At 40.1% G+C, this 17,280-nt stretch overlaps 1 protein-coding gene across 9 annotated transcripts in view; it reads right to left on the bottom strand.

Annotated features, from left to right (window-relative positions):
- The window catches only part of LOC108580154 (tropomyosin), a 37,815-nt gene that overhangs the window by 9,985 nt on the left and 10,550 nt on the right, over positions 1-17,280 (bottom strand). For 3 of the 9 annotated variants that reach the window (XM_017943824.1, XM_017943821.1, XM_017943820.1), the window contains 5 exons: positions 11,938-12,071; positions 8,960-9,077; positions 3,146-3,216; positions 1,613-1,688; positions 105-167 (listed from right to left, as the gene is read on the bottom strand). In XM_017943824.1, the coding sequence (XP_017799313.1) occupies positions 105-167; positions 1,613-1,688; positions 3,146-3,216; positions 8,960-9,077; positions 11,938-12,071 (462 nt within the window). Of the gene's footprint in view, positions 1-104; positions 168-1,612; positions 1,689-2,193; positions 2,265-3,145; positions 3,217-8,959; positions 9,078-9,932; positions 10,051-11,937; positions 12,072-17,280 lie in introns of all 9 variants that reach the window. The other 6 variants (XM_017943823.1, XM_017943828.1, XM_017943822.1 and 3 more) reach the window with 3 other exon arrangements.

Here is a 17,280-nt window from a genome sequence, read left to right as displayed (position 1 = left end):
GAGCGTGAACGAGTTAATTGCTTTATAAAGAGGGGCAAACTCGCGACGACAAATCACACTCTGGCAGAAAAAAGATGCAGAACACTCTCAAAAAGGATCTGTACCTCCTTTAGGCGAGTGGTAAGAGTCTTAATTTGGTTCTTGTACTCCTCTTCACGCTGGTTGGCCTATGGTACAGTAACGTCAACATTATGCATCTCGATTTCACGAAATTCAACCGTTTCTTCTGTCTCTCGTTTATTACGTTCAAAATTCAACTATGTTTTCGTCCTTTTGTATATTTTCCTATCTCGTTTACGTTCGAAATTCGACCGTTCTTTCCGTCCTTCTATACATTTTTCTATCTCTCGGTTAGGTTCGAATAAGTACACGAGCCTACGTTCGAAATTCAGTCGTTTTCTTCGTCATTTTATATACTCTTCAATCTCTCGTTTAGGTTCGAACGCGTACACGAGTCTCCGGACGTTAGACGTTGGAGAAAAAGCCATCACCGAACAGAATTCATTCCGCGTTCACCGTGAAAAATCGCCACGATCTTGCTGTTACACGCCACCCGAGTTTTTCTTCCGTCAGATTTCTTTGTCTCGTGATAACTTTCGCGGGATGCAATCGCCTCGAAGGCAGGGATTTTGCAACGCGACGGGAGAGAAGGATTGAAATGTTGATGGACGCGACGTTACGAGGCGAATCCGGCCATTTTCACTCCAATTTTTACACGGCCAATGAGTTATGTGACTACGGTACTAATTTCGAGGTTTTCAAAGTGAAATATCGAATTTTCAATTATGTTTCGGTGTGATTTTATGATGGACGCGACGCTGTGGGGTGAATTTTGTATGCGGTGCCGTTTCGGCTCCGATGTTTCCGCGATGAAAAATTATTTCACTATATAATACTAATTTCAAAATTTTTTAAATGAAAATAATATTAGTTTCAAAATTTTAAGAGTGAAATATCAAATTTGGAATTAAATTTACAGTATGAGTGCCATTTTCACTCCAATTTTCCACGTCGAGTGAATTATGCGGCTGTATAATACTAATTTCAAAGTTTTTTAAGTGAAAATAATATTAATTTCAAAATTTTAAGAGTGAAATATCAAATTTGGAATTAAATTTACAGTATGAGTGCCATTTTCACTCCAATTTTCCACGTCGAGTGAATTATGCGGCTGTATAATACTAATTTCAAATTTTTTAAGTGAAATAAGCACCAATTTCAAAATTTTAAGAGTGAAATATCAAATTTGGAATTAAATTTACAGTATGAGTGCCATTTTCACTCCAATTTTTGCTCCAAAGAATAGATTACGCGACCATTCAATACCAATTTCAAAATTTTAAAAGCGCAATATCAAATTCTGAATGAAATTTACAATATCAGTGCCATTTAGACTCCAACTTTTCCAAGACAAAAATTTTAACACACATTTCACCGTGACTTTAATCACGGCAACGGATATCCCCGTGATATTATCGATCGGTAGGCAGAAAATTTGTGACCGTCGCAACTGGTACGTGAAATGAGTTCGAAAGGAAGAGAAAGTGAAACAGATATTTCGAGATTTCGTAGGTACTTTTGTTGTGACTGGTTTTCTAGCGGCAGTACTTACCTTCTCCTCAGAGACCTCGAGGGACTTCAGGTTGTTGCCAACCACGCGCAGTTCCTCCTCCAGTTCGACGATCTTCCTGCAAAACGAATGAACCGCTTACTACGAATCCTGATCGTAAATACCATTCCTACCTGAGAGCGTGTTTCTTCGCCGTTGGACGAACCGCTGGTCGTTTTCTTTCGCTCGAGTTTAATCTCGGATATTATAGAATCGATCTTTCTCCGCGGAATTTCAACTATTTTATCCCTAATACAATTCCAAGAGAATTACTTTTCTTCTTACAAAGTGTTCCAAAAGAAATGGCACTTTTTCGTACAAAGAATAATCACAAAATGGTACTTTCGATATGAAAATTTTTAAAAACGAATAGAAATCGTTAAAAATGGTGTAATTTAGATTTCTACGTGTGCAGACTGTTTAAAAGCACCGTAACTTTGAACTTTAACAATAATTCCGTGTAAATTTCCATCGACCAGCGTTCGTCCGTGTTAGATAAAGCGTTCTGTTTGACGGAAGTTTTCGAGAAGAGGAGAAACAGAAGGGAAGTGTACAGTGAATCATGCACAAACTGAATCACCTACCCTTCCGAAAGTTCAGCCTTCTCCTCGGCACGCTCAAGATCCTGCTCCATCATGACTAGTTTTCTGGCGACCTGTGATCAACAGCCACACGTGTCATGCGAAAAAGCAAGGATGACAAGGACTTAAAAAGTAAACAGAGAATGTGGGAGAAATAAAAAGTAAGAGAGAACAAGAATTATATGGTATGAACGCATGCAATCGGTCGAGCTTCCGGTCCGGTTCTCCACATCCTTCGGTGGTCCACTAGCCAGCTACTCGATTGTGGTTACGAGTCTATAAAAATGTTTCCTCTTTCAAGAAAATGGATCTCGCGAGAGAAGGGAAAATCTAGGAAAAATGCAGAAACGAAAGTTCCATTTTCTTCGATGCAAAAATTCCAAGGGAAATCTCAGCCAAACCTCTAAGACAAAAGACGCCGCGCATGTTTCTTTAAAATTTCTCACTCTCTCCAACTCGATGCAAGAGAGTTCTTTCATTGACCCAGATTTCCCTTGCCAAAAGCAACAAAATTCGACCAAGGTGAAATTCGATCATGATCGACTGCAAATCAAAGGTGGACCTCGTGAACGAAGGTCCTCCGCATCTCGTTAAAAAATTAACTCAAATACAACAACCAAACGAACAAACCATGTGTCGTGTGTTAGACAAACTTCCACACGTGGTCCACGTGTTAATATTCGATATGCTAATGTACTAATTAAAGGGACGGTGTCTGTGTTTGTACGACGTGTAGAATAAGTGCACGTCCGTAGGAACGTGTGAGAAAGTGTGACGAGAAATATGGGATCAGGGGGTTTTCATACAACAAAAATCTGGCGATCGTTTGGCGCACACGCTTGAAATATTTCCAAAAAAAAAAAAAAAAAAAGGAAAAACAGGCGTTAATGAAAAAAGAGAGGGTGAGTGTGTGTTCGGTTTGTTTGTTTTTTTTTGTTGAAAAACTGATGCTTACGACTCTCCGGCCTCGGCACGTTCCTCGGCACGTTCTAGATCGGCCTCAACCATGGCCAATTTACGGGCGACCTGTATAAACGACACATACACACGGTTTCACCTTATGTTCCGTTTTGTCTGTCTCTCTGACAGCTTCTTAGCTCTCCTTCTCTCGCTCTTGTCGTTTCGCCAGCCGGTCTCTGGTCTCTCTCGTGTCTTTGCCGGACATCTGGGCCAAGATCGACGATCTCACGCCTCGATCTTGCTACCATCACGCCCCATGGCCGAGATCACCGTGATTCCGGCCGGCTCGATGTCGCTCTACGAACTGGAAGAGCTCCTTTTGCGTCTGGCTCGTTCGATCAACCCGTTCCACATGCTTTTCTCACAAGGATAAGCCTCGGACCTGGTCGATTTCGAAGGGCGAATATGCTTTTGGAAATGTTGAATTTTGTTTGACGATCAGAGAGTGATTTTGGAGATGATTTGTTCTTTAGATGGATTTGTTCTTTAGGGTGAAGATTGTTCTCGGTAACTTTGAGGCGAACTTTGAAATGTTACTTTGCTACTAGAACAGAGCGAGCCTCGTTACAACGCGAGGGATGAGTGTGGCGCCTAATTTCTGACTACAATACGACTATGTCGCGATATTTTTAATATAAGCACGAGGTAAGTATTGCGGTTCCAAAAAAAAAAAAATTGAAAAGTGTGTCAAAATATTAAATTTCTAACGCGTTATACGCCGCCAATTGCGGCCCGCGATTTTTACAAAAAACTAAATAAATTCTATCATATAATTAAAAATTGTTCAGTTAAAAATATACTAAATTTTATATGTAACATATCTTGTTATTATACAGATTGTATATGTTTTATTGTCTTAACGGCCCGCCAAATATTTTCGAATTTACAATTTGGCCCACCTAGGCAAAACTTTGGGAACCCCCTGGTCTATTGTACAGTTAGTGGAAGCGATACAGTGAGAGATTTGTGAACTGATATCTAAAATTTCTTATTAACCCTCCATCGCTTTCTATTCAATAGTAATTCTCGTATCAGTAAAAATTAGCCTGCAACTGTGACTAATTAAGGTGTCTACAAATTTTTGAAGTATACCACAATGGAGGAACTAATCTCGAGTTGTCGTCAAACATCCCTGAGCGAGGCTCGAGCTCCTTATCACCCTCGAATTGCTGTTTCGCCGCTCAGATTACGTGTATTTCGACTCCCGACTAATTTTACGACCTCGCTATATCCCTTCCACCGACTCTACATCTACATCGAACATCACGAAAGTTCCTCGAAGAAGCTTCGTATCAATTCCACCGAAAGAAACACCGATCTCACTCGAAAACCTTCGATCTTTCCGTGCCAAGATCGACGAGAGATGTGCCATTTCCAACGATTTCGAATTTGGCACGTAACTTGGTGTACTTTAACAGACGTGTACGCGAAGCGTAACGCGTATCCTTGACCAAGTGGAACGGATCAGAAAGAGCCAGAATACGGAGCCGCTTAATCATCTCTCTATTCGTTCGCAAATATTTCTCCGTGCTTCGCCAGAGCTGTGTCTCGCTCGGTTAAGGGGTTAATAGTATTCCCTCGCGCGGATCGTACTCGCGATGGAATCGCAAATATTGAACCAGTGAGACACTAACCGCGAAACGTGCCGTTCGCCGAGCCATCTCGTTTCAACGAATAATGGAAACGTACTTAACAACAACGGACACGAAGCGGCCAGAGCGGCTTGAATATCGAACAGAACTGGAGATTGTACGGTTTTTTAAATGCAGGGTGCTTCGAAAATATGTTAACAGCTGTATGAAAGTATTGGTAACATGTCATATTAACCCTTTGACTCGTGATTTTCTGGGAGAATAAAGATTCACTGTTTTAATGCAGCTTTGCGAATTTATTAAAAATGTAATTTTCTGTGTCGCGAGTGTGACTCGTTACTGCAACGCAAAGGGTTAACGAACGAGGCTTTCAGTGCAATAGTGGCTTAACCCACAATTTTGGATGAATGGACGTTTCAGCGTGAATCATTTCGTGGACGGCTAAATTCCATAGAGCAAACTTCTAAAAATATTTGAGAACGTCAATCATTTCATTAGCCATATACAGCTAAACTTTAATTCTACAGTGAGCTAAGCAAACTTCCCAAAATATATGAATCTTCTAAAAATGGAAACTTTGAAAAATATTTTAAAACGCCAATAATTTGACTAGCCATAACCTCAAAATGTTTGTTTCGAGGTTAGGTCACTATCTTACCGATAGCTTCAAATGCACTTTGCCTTCGAAGAATTCCCACCACATTCTCGGAATCTCCTCTTTTGCAAAATGTTTGCATATAAAAATTCTTCGTACGAGTGTTATTTTTTCGAAACACCCCATAGTGCGAGATACTCGTGGCTCGGTTTGGTTCGAACACGTTCAGATAGGCTTTATCGACGGCTCTTCCAGGCGTAGGACGCGTCGGTTAGAGAAGAGCAACGAGTATAGAGATAAGAAACGAAGCGAGAGAAGACATTTTCTGCGCCTCGTTCTTACGAGATTGGCACGAATCGATGGCACAGCACGCGTGGCTTAGAACGACGAGGCCACCGTGGTTAAACGAAGGAGAATTCTCAACGCTCGTACTCCGCGAGCAAATGGGAAAATAAAGCTGTCCGCGTGCGCCTCCACGGAATGTCCCTTTCGTTTGTCCACGGAGACCTTTCGTTCTACGCATGCAACGAACTCGTAGCTAACGTGACGCAACCCTCTCCTACAACTGACTCTCCGAATGATCACTTTCGTCCGTGGATCTTTCGTTTCTGCTTTATCATTTTTCTTCAAAATACTCCATTTACGAAGTGAACGCAAAAATTGAGATGAATGAGAATAGTTTCTGAATACTCTGTGAGATACATTAGCTATCCCACCGTGAAATATTGGAAGGAGAATTATAATTCGCGAAATCTCAAAAAATCAACCCTCGAGTCATTTAAAAAAAAATACTCGACTCGCGAAATGAAGGTGAAAATTGGAAAGAATGAACAATAGAGTTTCTAAAAGAGCTATATCACCGTGAAATATTGGAAGGAGAATTACGATTCGCGAAACATCAAAAGTGATCCTCGAGTTATTTAAAAAAAAATACTGGACTCGCGGAACGAAGGAAAATGGAATTTCTGAATTGGCTATCTCTCGGCGAGATACTGAAAAATGAATTACAATTCGCGAAACATCAAAAGTGATCCTCGAGTTATTCAAAAAAAAATACTGGACTCGCGGAACGAAGGAAAATGGAATTTCTGAATTGGCTATCTCTCGGTGAAATACTGAAAAATGAATTACAATTCGTGAAATATCAAAAGCGATCCTCGAGTTATAAAAAAAAAAAAAAAAATACTCGACTCGGGAAATGAAGGTAAGAATTGAAATGAACGAAAATAGAGTTTCTGAATTAACTATCTCCCCGTGAAATCTCAAAAACAACCCTCGAGTTACTTAAAAAATAATACTCCCCTTGCGAAATGAATAAAAACGGAGTTTACGAATCAGCTATCTCTCGTTGAAATATCAAAAGGAGAATCACAGTTGGCGAAATCTGAAAAACGATTCACCCGTTATCTCTATGACGCGACTCGGTCAAATGTGTCATTTAACGAGAGGATTGCGTAACGCTGACACACTCAAGTAACAAAGGGCCAACGATAAGTGATATTACTGCATTAGGTTAAAAAAAAAAAAGAAGAAAGTAGACAGAAAACGAATCGTCGCATTCGGTTAACTCTCGCCTCTCGTTGTTCCGAGCTTCTGCAATAATTGTTACAGCTGTTAAATTGTTAAGAGAGGACAAGCTACACAGAGATTCTATCAGAATCTCTTTCACACACGCGACGTCACTGCAAACAATTAAGAAAAAAGAAAAACAAGACATATGCAAAACGTTACGATTAGTCTCGATGCTTATTAATCGAACGACAGACAATCTGAATAGAGAAAATAGTTAGAATTGGTTATCTATAGAAGGACAACAGACACACGTTGAAGTTACAACGACGGTGAGTTTCGAATTTCGAGAAATCTGTTCGAAGCGCTAGAAAACCATCGACGGTTCATGGTTACTCGTGTAGAAACCCTTTCTATTCGAACATATTAAAGAATGTGTTTTCATCGTGGATCCGACGTTATTACGGAACTTTCTTTTTTGACCGACCAATTCCATCCAGAATATGAATGTTACATACAACTTGTGGTTCGTTCGTGCTTATCGAACTGTGCTTCTGGCAGACACCTCCTATTTTCTACCGTGCCACGAAAGTTCCCTCGAGTTATTGCAATCTGGTTTCGCGAGATAGCCCGTTTCGATATGTTTGCACTGAAAATTTGAATTTACCAAAGGCAAAAACAGAAATTCGAAGCAGCGAAAGAAATCGTTACTTCGACGTTACACGCGCAAGAAGCACGAACGAATTAACTATTTTGAATTTCTAATCTCAACGCAAAGTGGACTTGGATTTTACGAAAAAAAAAATGTCAAGAAAAACACAACTCGACGTCTCTCTATTTTTGATCCTTGTAACTTCGACGTTGTCTCGCGACACTCTCCACCTACCATAACAGATGGATTATGCGAATCGAACGTTTTTTTTTCCCGAGCTACACGTTCCGAAATCCAGCGCAAAGCGAAAAGGGGAAGAAGAGTGTCTTTGGACAAAAGCAGCACCATTTTTCTTTCTGTTTAATCGCGTATTACGGGACCGAGTTGCACACGATCACGTTCGTATCACAACACAGAGACGGATTAATCGTTATTTCTTTTTTATTCACGAAGCCAGCTTCCGGCTAACACGAACCGAACCAACCACGCGGACCGACGACGTCGTTTACCGAATTTTTCTTTTTTATCATCGCGTACGATCGAGAGACGATTTTGCGCGATCATTTTTGTCTCGTTTTTATTTTTAACGCAAACTAAATTTTCCTTATTTTTTCTTTCTTTCTTTTTCCTTACGAAACTGGCACTTGAAACTTTTTCCCCCCCGACCTTCTTTTTTCTCCTTCTTTTCTTTTTTTCTCCAACAAGCACTTGGAAATCACAGATATACAGTGGTCGTTTTTGTTTTTAGGAATTAAGTCGCGCTCAAAAAAACACGTGACACTGATATACTTCGATAATATCACCACTCGATTCGTAATTTTTTTTTCATTTAACCATTTTATTACGAGAATAATTATTTTATTCGAGCACTGCACTTTCATACCCGCTGATCGATCAATTAGATCTCACTTACTCGACGAAATCACAGACGATCAAAATACCCTTCGTTCTCTCCGTTCTTTTTTTTTAAATTATTATCATTCGTTAATGCACTGTTATCGAATTTAAACATCGAACTTTTTTCCCAGTTGTCGTTTTTCCTCGATTTTCTTTTTTAACGGAGATTACTTCATTCGCTTCACCCGAATCGCGAGAATCTTGCTGGATACATATACACGAACGATCGACTTTTTCTCGTCGATCGAACCCCGGAAGAGAAAAATTAAAAAACAAAAAAAAAAAAAAAAAAATACTGGACGTTAGTAGAGATTTTCGAAGACGAATAAACGCGTGTTTACTTTTATCCTTTTTTAGACGCGTGAGTAGATATTTCCTTTCTTTTCGACGTATTATACCGGGCCACGGTGGTTTCGAGCACACAGAGAGAAGACAGAGAGTTATGGGGTTAGGCACTATTATCTCGACTATCAACTAGGAACCATCATCGTCATCGTCATCGTTATTTTTATCATGATCATTGTCACTGCAGCCAGCACGCTTGACAGTCGTGGGCTCGCAAACCTCATCGTATTTCTTGTCAGCTTCTTCAGCGAGGAACCTGGCCTCCTTCAGCTGATTTTCGAGGGCGTCCATACGCTCTTCATCGGCCAAGCTGCGATTCTCGAGAATCTTGCGGGCTCTTTAATAATTACGAAAATAAAGAAAGAAAGGGATTAACGTACGTTTACGAAACGGAAACATTTCTTCTACAAGGAATAGTCTATAGTGTTATTCTCGTTGCCCCGCCAAACGCGAACGACGAGGGGCTCCACGATGCTCGGGTACAGCACTGCTCTCCGGCTACCTGTTACCTGTTCCTGCGAAGGTTGTGCCTCTGGGAGCGAATTGTCGATCGATCTTACCGAGTCTCGGTTCTCTTAGAAATTCCGTATTACCGTGTCGTAAATCATTTTTCAATTCACTTTACTACCTTCGGGGAGAGGAAGTTTCGAAAGCTTTTCACATTCAATAGACGAACCTTTTATGGAATTTTTCAAACGTGATTTTGTATAGGATTTTAATTTTCATAGAATTTTGACTGAATTTTCTTTGCAGCATTTTTGAGTTTATTGGTAGACAAGAGTATTTAATTTCAATAGAAATCTGGAAGTTCGTGAGGAGGAAGAATAATTCTGAGAAATGCTGAAACGCACTGATTGGTCAAAATTAAATTTTTCTTTTTGAGTAAATTTTCATCGAGTTTTTGGAAGTCTATTTATGTGTATAGCTCGTGACAAAATATAGTAATTTCGAGAAATGCTGAAACGCACTCTGATAGGCCAAAATTGAATTTCTTTTTTTTCGAGTATTCCAGTTTAGTGGTAGTAAGTTTTGATCGAGTTTCTGGAAATCTATTACGTGTACAGTTTGTGAAAAACCGTAATAATTTGGAGAAATGCTAAAACGCGCTCTGACTCGTGAAAATGCAGACAGATTCGTCCCCAAGAGGCTGTCGCGAAAAGAATGTTCTTTTGTTCGCTGGTACGTGACCCACCTCCTCGTATTTTTTATCCGCCTCCTCGGCGATCAGTTTAGCCTGTGCTAGCTGCTGCTCCAACAGGGATACTCGGTCATCCTCCATATTGGTACGGTTTTCAAGTGCCTTGCGTATCCTAGCGATCGATTATCATTCGATTTTTAGCATCGATTTGGTCGCCGTTGAAAGAAGGATCATCGAAATACGAAATGAGTCTTCCGTGATTTTCACGTAAATTACTTTCCAATTTTTCGTTTAATCTACTACTTCAAATCACGTACAAAGCGAAATTTATCTTTTCCATTGAAAATATGAATCATCCGACGATTACGATCGCAAGAAACTAATCTAACTTCAATACGCGTTTATTATCAGTTTCTATACTCAAAAATCGTACCGAAAGAATTTATAATGTGAAAAAGTATTTTTTTGAAACTTCCTTTAAAACAAATATTCGTACTCTACGTAATTTATCTGGATAAAGAAAGCGGCATAAAAAGCCCAAGTTACGACGCACTAAACGTCGATAAAATGTACGTTCTCGACTGCAAGATCCGCGCGAATTCTCCGCTGGCTATCAATCTTCCTTTACGCGACAAGAAACCGCGAACACGTCATTCGGTTGCGCTATCAATCGCGATAACATAAGATCGAGCCACCCTGAATCCTCAAAGTCACGGTTTCGAATCGTCGATAATCGTCGTTGTTATCGACCTCGAAAAAACAACTTACCAGCGGAGAATTCTTGGAATATATATGTATGTACATATCTCGAGGTTCTTTCAACGTCGAAAGGTTAGTCCTATCGATAACAATGCCGCGACACGTTCATTGAAATTCGAGCGAAAGAGCGCATACACGATTCGATTGAATTTAATTGATCTAATCGATCTCCTCGAGAGCGAATCGGACACTATGCGTTGTGTTTGCAAAATGAAAAATCTGCTGTACCGATCTCGAACGATAATTGAATTTAACAGTCGCTCGATCTTCTGGTTACACGATATTCTCAAACGCGATTGTTCGTCAATTATTAAATTGCTCGCGTTTGCAGCTACAATGAAAATGTACCGCGATGAAAAATTGTCGTAATTGCTACTCTGTTGCAGAAACGTTGCGTTTCTGCTGTATAATTGCATCTCTGTGAGCTGGTTTGATTATCTGATAAATATAACCCGTTTCAACTCTATATTCAGCGACGGTATTAACTGCGAAAGATTACAATGCAGTATTGTGCGATCATTTATAAATAGATCCGGACGGGGAATATAATCTTGTACAAGTGTACTTGCTCTTTCTCATCGATTTCTTTGGACGTTCGACGTTTGTCATGATTATTTATCGGAGCACCGTACGATCGCTGTGTTTCGTGCGAGAAGATTGGCATTGTTCGTCCAAGTTACCGTTACGAACACAAAGAAGCCCGCTCAAATTAAATTAAAAACCACCTGTTTCAATAATTTTGCAACTTATTAATTGCCTCGAGAATTTCTAAATTATATCACATTAAAAATTTGGTCTGCTTATTTATATGTTTTACCACAATTTCAGTAACTTCACGGTATTTTATCTTTAAACAAGTGTTCAAACTACTCCGAAATCAATCTCCAATTCGAATACCCATCGTCTCGCAGTGTAGACAACAACAGAACACAGCTCCTTAAGAGAAAAAAAGATCTCATCTCTAACACAATGCTTCATTGATCATTTTATGTCTCCTTATCGATGTACATTCTAATAAAAAGCTACGACCTCGGACAACTGGTCAACGAAGAAAGCTTATGAATCGAACTTTCGCTGAATCGATCAGACAAGGGGGATGGTGCTTCTGTTGTTATCTTATCCATTGAGTAAAACACACAGCCCGTTGTTGTGTACTCTGAACAACTCCTTTTATAAATATCCGTTGCTCGACGTTATTTTTCGCACCGGTTAGTCGCCGGATATTTATAAGATTTACGTGGTCGTACGATGCTCAAGTGATCACACGGAGTAACACGATAGAAATGTGACATTCGTTTACCGTTCGCTCTCATCCGCAGCCTGCGACGCCTCTGCCAATTTAGCAGTGGCCGTTGCGAGGCGTTCCTCCGATCTCTCGAGGTCCTCCTCCAACAATTGGATACGACGATTCAGAGCGGCTACCTCGGACTCAGCCTGTAACGAGACAACAGAGAAACACATTTTTATAACGTTTTTCAGACAGTAAAATTCGAGATATTCTTTTTCTTAATTATTCAATCATTTTTCCTGATAGCTTGACACGGTCGCTGCCGCAGACGCAGCATGTGCGGTCCAGAAGATATCGTTTAGCGTGCTATCTATTTCTGGTGGCAGTGACCGTGTTAAATAAAGTTATCGTCATTTTTTTCCATTTATTATTTCAAATTTGCGACTTGGGATTACCATAGTATTTTCAATTTGCGAATTGGGATTATCGTAATATATTTCTTGATTATGCTATATTTGCGACTTGAGATTATCGCAATTTTTTTATTATTTGTTATTTTTAATTACGATTGACCTTTATTAGGTCATGTAGCAAATCTGTGTTAAAACTTGCAAAAAGGTATCTCACTCGACGTAAGTTCAATTATTTATTTTACGTATAAGGAATTTGTTCTTTTCAGATGTCTAATTGAAAACGGACAATTTACAGTACCAACTACAATTAACGAGGGAAGAAAATGCTTTCCCCCCTAAGAACGATAAGCTCATAAAGCGTGTCCTTTTTCCTTGGCAACAGTGTTGCATATAAATCCTTATCGTTAGCAAGATTTTTCAGTCGGTGAGTCGCGCGCGCGCCTGTAATAAATTCATTAGCACGTAAACGAACGAAGTTGAGATAAAACGCGAGATAAGCTATCGTCGTTGATACGCGACCGCTAGCTAGATATTTACAACCGTTTATATTCTTAGCTCGATACAGATTTGCTCCGATTTTTTTTTCCCCCCTCTCGAACTTTAATCGACTTTTCCACCTGTTCGAAAAGTTCGAACGGAAAGTAGACGTTAACTTGGCGAACGTGCTACACGTGATTAGAATTCGCACGAAGATCGCGAGAAACGCCAAGGTCCTCGCTCCGTTCGCATATCAATGACCCTAGAGGCTTCCTTTCGAAGCTCGTGCTCGTCGTTTGCAACGAGCCGTTTAATTAAACTGGTCGCCAATTTTCGCAGCATCCGCGTGCTTAGGCACGCGAATTGCTTCAGGTTTTGGTTTAAAAAAAGTTTATTTTCTTCGATTAAAAACGCAGCTTAACGCATCGCGGATCGAATATCTGGCCTGAAACCCGATTCCGAATAATCTCGGTTAATTAAATTCATCCAAGTTTCTATTCTACTCTATGACGTGATCTCCGCCGTTTTCTAGCTGCTTTTCCTCGGAGACGTCGCTCGAGCACTCGTTGCTACGGTTTCTAGCTAATTGCCATCTTTGCTCGGTGTACTTCTCGCCTGATGCTTTAATTCTAAGTACAGTTGCAACGGTTCTGAAATTCCTCTTAACACATTATCAACAACGAACGAAATGAAAAATGTAAGAAAATTACCGAGACGTAATTGAACGATGTTTCGTTATATTTGACGATATTTTACAAAGAAATTTCTTCGAATGAAATACAAGCACAAAGTAGAAATGATAAATCTCCCTAGTCGATTAACAGTGTTAATTAAGATGTCTGCGAATTTTTCTGCATAGGAACAACTTTAGATATCTCTCGATCATACTTTACGAAAGGCTGTTTATTTGTCGCATTATCTCTGTACTATCTAATCAACGTAATTTTCATATTACCTTATTTTTTCACTGCATTATGACACAACCACGATAAACGATAAATCGATCAATTTTCTATCAGAATCTAAATTTAGCGTCTGCTCATTTCACCGATTTAGGCAGGTCACAAAGGATCCCGTTACAATGCAACGTTAGTTGAATCGTTTTGCAATTAAAGATAGGGAATAGCGACCTGTTGAAAAGATAGTTCGGTAGCCGTGGTTACGTGAAACGGAACAAACTATACGAGCCCTTACAAATGTAAATTGCTTAACGCTCGATTACGCGTGTGTTCCTCTCTTCTTCTCTCTACGCAATTCGAGGCCCTTGTCCCCGTTTGTGGCTGCACCTGCGACGATTGTGCGCCGAGCGGATAAATCCCAATTCATCGTGCGTGAACCGGGCATTACGTGCCCTTTCATACACGTGCCTACTCTTCGATCACCCACGAACACGTCGCATCCGGAGCTGGTCCGACACGCCCGTGCCGCGAAAATATCGGTACCGAGTTCTGTCATTATCTTATCCCACATTTGAAAAGCAACTGCGAAGACACATGTAAGTACTCATGCTGGAGCATTCGATAAGGAGTTAATGCTTGCAGATCGTCTTAAGGATCGATCATTTCTCGTCAATTTATTTCATTTTCTTTACTTAGGGATTAAGACACATTACAAGTCGAAGAGAGGAAAATTATAAGGTATATCTTGAAGAATACTAAGCTTGGATGGTTTGATGCTTTCTGGAAGGAAATTAAGGCATTATGCGATTTATTTGTAGACCACAAAAATTTAAGAATTTAAAAATTTTAAACGTGTCAGTATTTTAAGGAAATTTTTTACAATTTTTTCCCCATAAAGTTTCCAAAGTTCCAAAATTTCAATCCTGAAGGTTAAAAATTATCTGAATAATTTCAAGACATCCTTAAAAAGTGGAGGAAGAAAAGATTTTCTTCTACCATGTCATCCCCTTCATTTTCAATTCTAAAGGTCAACTTAATTCGAGTATTAAAAATTCCCCGATTAATTTCAAGATGTCCTTAAAAAGTGTCAACACGCCTTGATTATTCATTGTCTTAAAAAATGACTCGCGGTAACAAAGGCGGAGGTTACGCCTATGAGCGCGGCGTAACCGCGGACAATGTCATAATTCGTGGGCAGACGTTGTAACGGCTAAAATTGCCGGCCGGCTAATTCGTCGCACCGTCTAATTTTGAATCCGGCGCGCGCGCCACTTCCGCTGTCCGAGCGTACTCTCGCCATCGACGGATCGATCGGCGTTGTATCAGCCTCTCGGTTCCGATGGAGGAAACCGACACGCCCACACACACTGGCGCAGACCGCGAACAGGTCTCGTCGATCGTGTCCGCGGTAATGTTGGTAAGTGTGCCAAACTTCCGGCAACCATCACCCTCCGTTGCCTCCATTACGTTCTGTTAATTCGACGCGATATACGACTGTCCGTTGCTCACCAATTACACAGTCAAATACTAACGAGAATTATTCACGCCTTTCTGGAGATCTCGAGAAATTCATTCCTTTCTTTTCTTCTTCTTTTCCTTCTCGAGTGATAATTAAGATAAGAGAGATAAGAAGGCTGATACCGTCGTGCACTCTAAACATTTTCGATGAGATACAAATTACTGTCTGTGTGAGGTCGTTAATTATATCGTTTCGGAAGATTGACTTTAAAGAGTGTAACGTGAAATTTTTTACGCTGCGAGATTTCGAGGTTACGTTTTCGAGATGGTTTATAAAGTTCGGAAGAAGAATTCTTCCTATGGAACGTTTTTAATTAATAATTCAATTATGAACGGTCAGATTTCTAATTATTCGCAAATTAATTACTTCAGTGCTCAAAAGTTCCGAGTATTTTTATCTTGTTGACGAAATCTGAGAGTTCGTATTAGGCGCCAATCAAAGATGAACGTGATCTAATATTTTTGTATATGCATTTCAAGAGAATTTCGATTAAAACGCTAAATTTCTCCACAAGAACATTTTCCTCTAAAAAACGAAGGTTGCACAGTCCCCAAAGGGGAACCATCTTCCTCGTACAGCGCTGCTATCCGTTCGAAAAACATCGGTACGGTGAACCGAGCGGATAAAGTATCAACCGATCAATTACCGACATGGTAAATCAATAAAACAGAACGTACTACGATGAAGTAGCACGAGCATGTTTATTTGTTTATTAATAAATCTGTGCCTAGACTAGAGGCAATCGACGCGTCCGATTATGTAAACTGCTCGATAAAGAGACGCCACGTGCATGTCGTACGGCTGTTAACGTAATATCACTTTCACAGTTCGCGCTAAATCCGTCGATGCTGGGGGAAATCAATGAACCGAACCGGAGATGGTGTATCTTGGATGAATCTCACGACGTGTGTAGGACACACGTTGTTGGCTATCTATTAGACGAGCGGGAGGAAAGAGGAGAAAAAAAAAGAACTGTACACACGGCAGTGCACTTCATTGCTCGATGACAAAAGCTTGTTAGTGAAGCTTCAACGAGCCTCTATCCGTTGGCCTTTTAGGATGGCGACGCGACAGCGACATAAAGCTAGCTAACGTCATCGATCGTGGATACGTCGACATTTTTCGGTGGTTATCCCAAGGTTAATCTTGGCGGTGTAATCGGGAGGAAAAGTGGCCTTTGTTATTGCTTCCCTGTAAACTGTTTCTGTTTTATCGTTCAAGGCCTTGATAAGTTGTTCCGATGGAATGAATTGAAAGATAGAGAGGATTGAACGTAGATCAAAATAGAACGACAATAGGAATTGTTTTGTAAAAGAGGATTAGATGATAATTGTTCTTGTACTTTGGAATGGTATTAGTTATATTTTGAGGTGTTGATTATTTATTTTTCAGCCGTCTTGTATGGTACGCTTCCATAAGACGAAAGACAGTTCTACGAAATAGATAATAGTCTGAGTCAGTTGCTTCTTCTTAAATCGATAATTTTGCAGTGGCTAGTGGACGGTAGAAGTACAGGATATTAGACTACGACAAGGCTTCCTTCAACTTGGGGTGAAAAAGGTCTCCGTAGGAAAATAAATTTTTCGACCTTAAGTCGAGTTTAAATGTCACTCGTGTAAATAACGCGCAACGGAAACGTGGGCGCATAGAAATGGTCAACAGAGTTTTCGTTGTAAGAGAAATAATCGTTTTCGATGCGTAAGCACGCATCCACGCAACGTCATCGTATTCGAATTTCCCTCCGACAGTGCTCAACTTTGGAATTTCAACGAGTCACGCACTCAACAGCTCGTATCCTTGCATTTATATCATCGAATCGACTGTTGAAGGCGTCAGGGTGTTCGAGAAAGAAAAAGGAAGTGAACGGACGTAAATTCAATTTGAATTTAAATTCGAATGTTTGAATTTGAATTTCAACATTCGAACGATGAATTCAAACTGAATTTATAAGTTCGAACGTTTGAATTTTTTCCAAGCTTACTTTCACCTGTACGAACGATTTAAACGATTCAAATGTTCACGTTACTCGTAACGCTTGAACGTTTCGACTGCTAGAAAACCTAGAGCGACTACCTTCACCGAGCTATGAGTTCCGCCAGTACGCGAG

The sequence above is a fragment of the Habropoda laboriosa genome, unplaced genomic scaffold, assembly GCF_001263275.1.
Source record: "Habropoda laboriosa isolate 0110345459 unplaced genomic scaffold, ASM126327v1 scaffold2, whole genome shotgun sequence".
In the NCBI taxonomy this organism is placed as follows: Eukaryota; Metazoa; Arthropoda; class Insecta; order Hymenoptera; family Apidae; genus Habropoda; species Habropoda laboriosa.
Note: the sequence above shows the minus strand (reverse complement) of the source record. Positions and strands in the feature narration are given on the sequence as shown.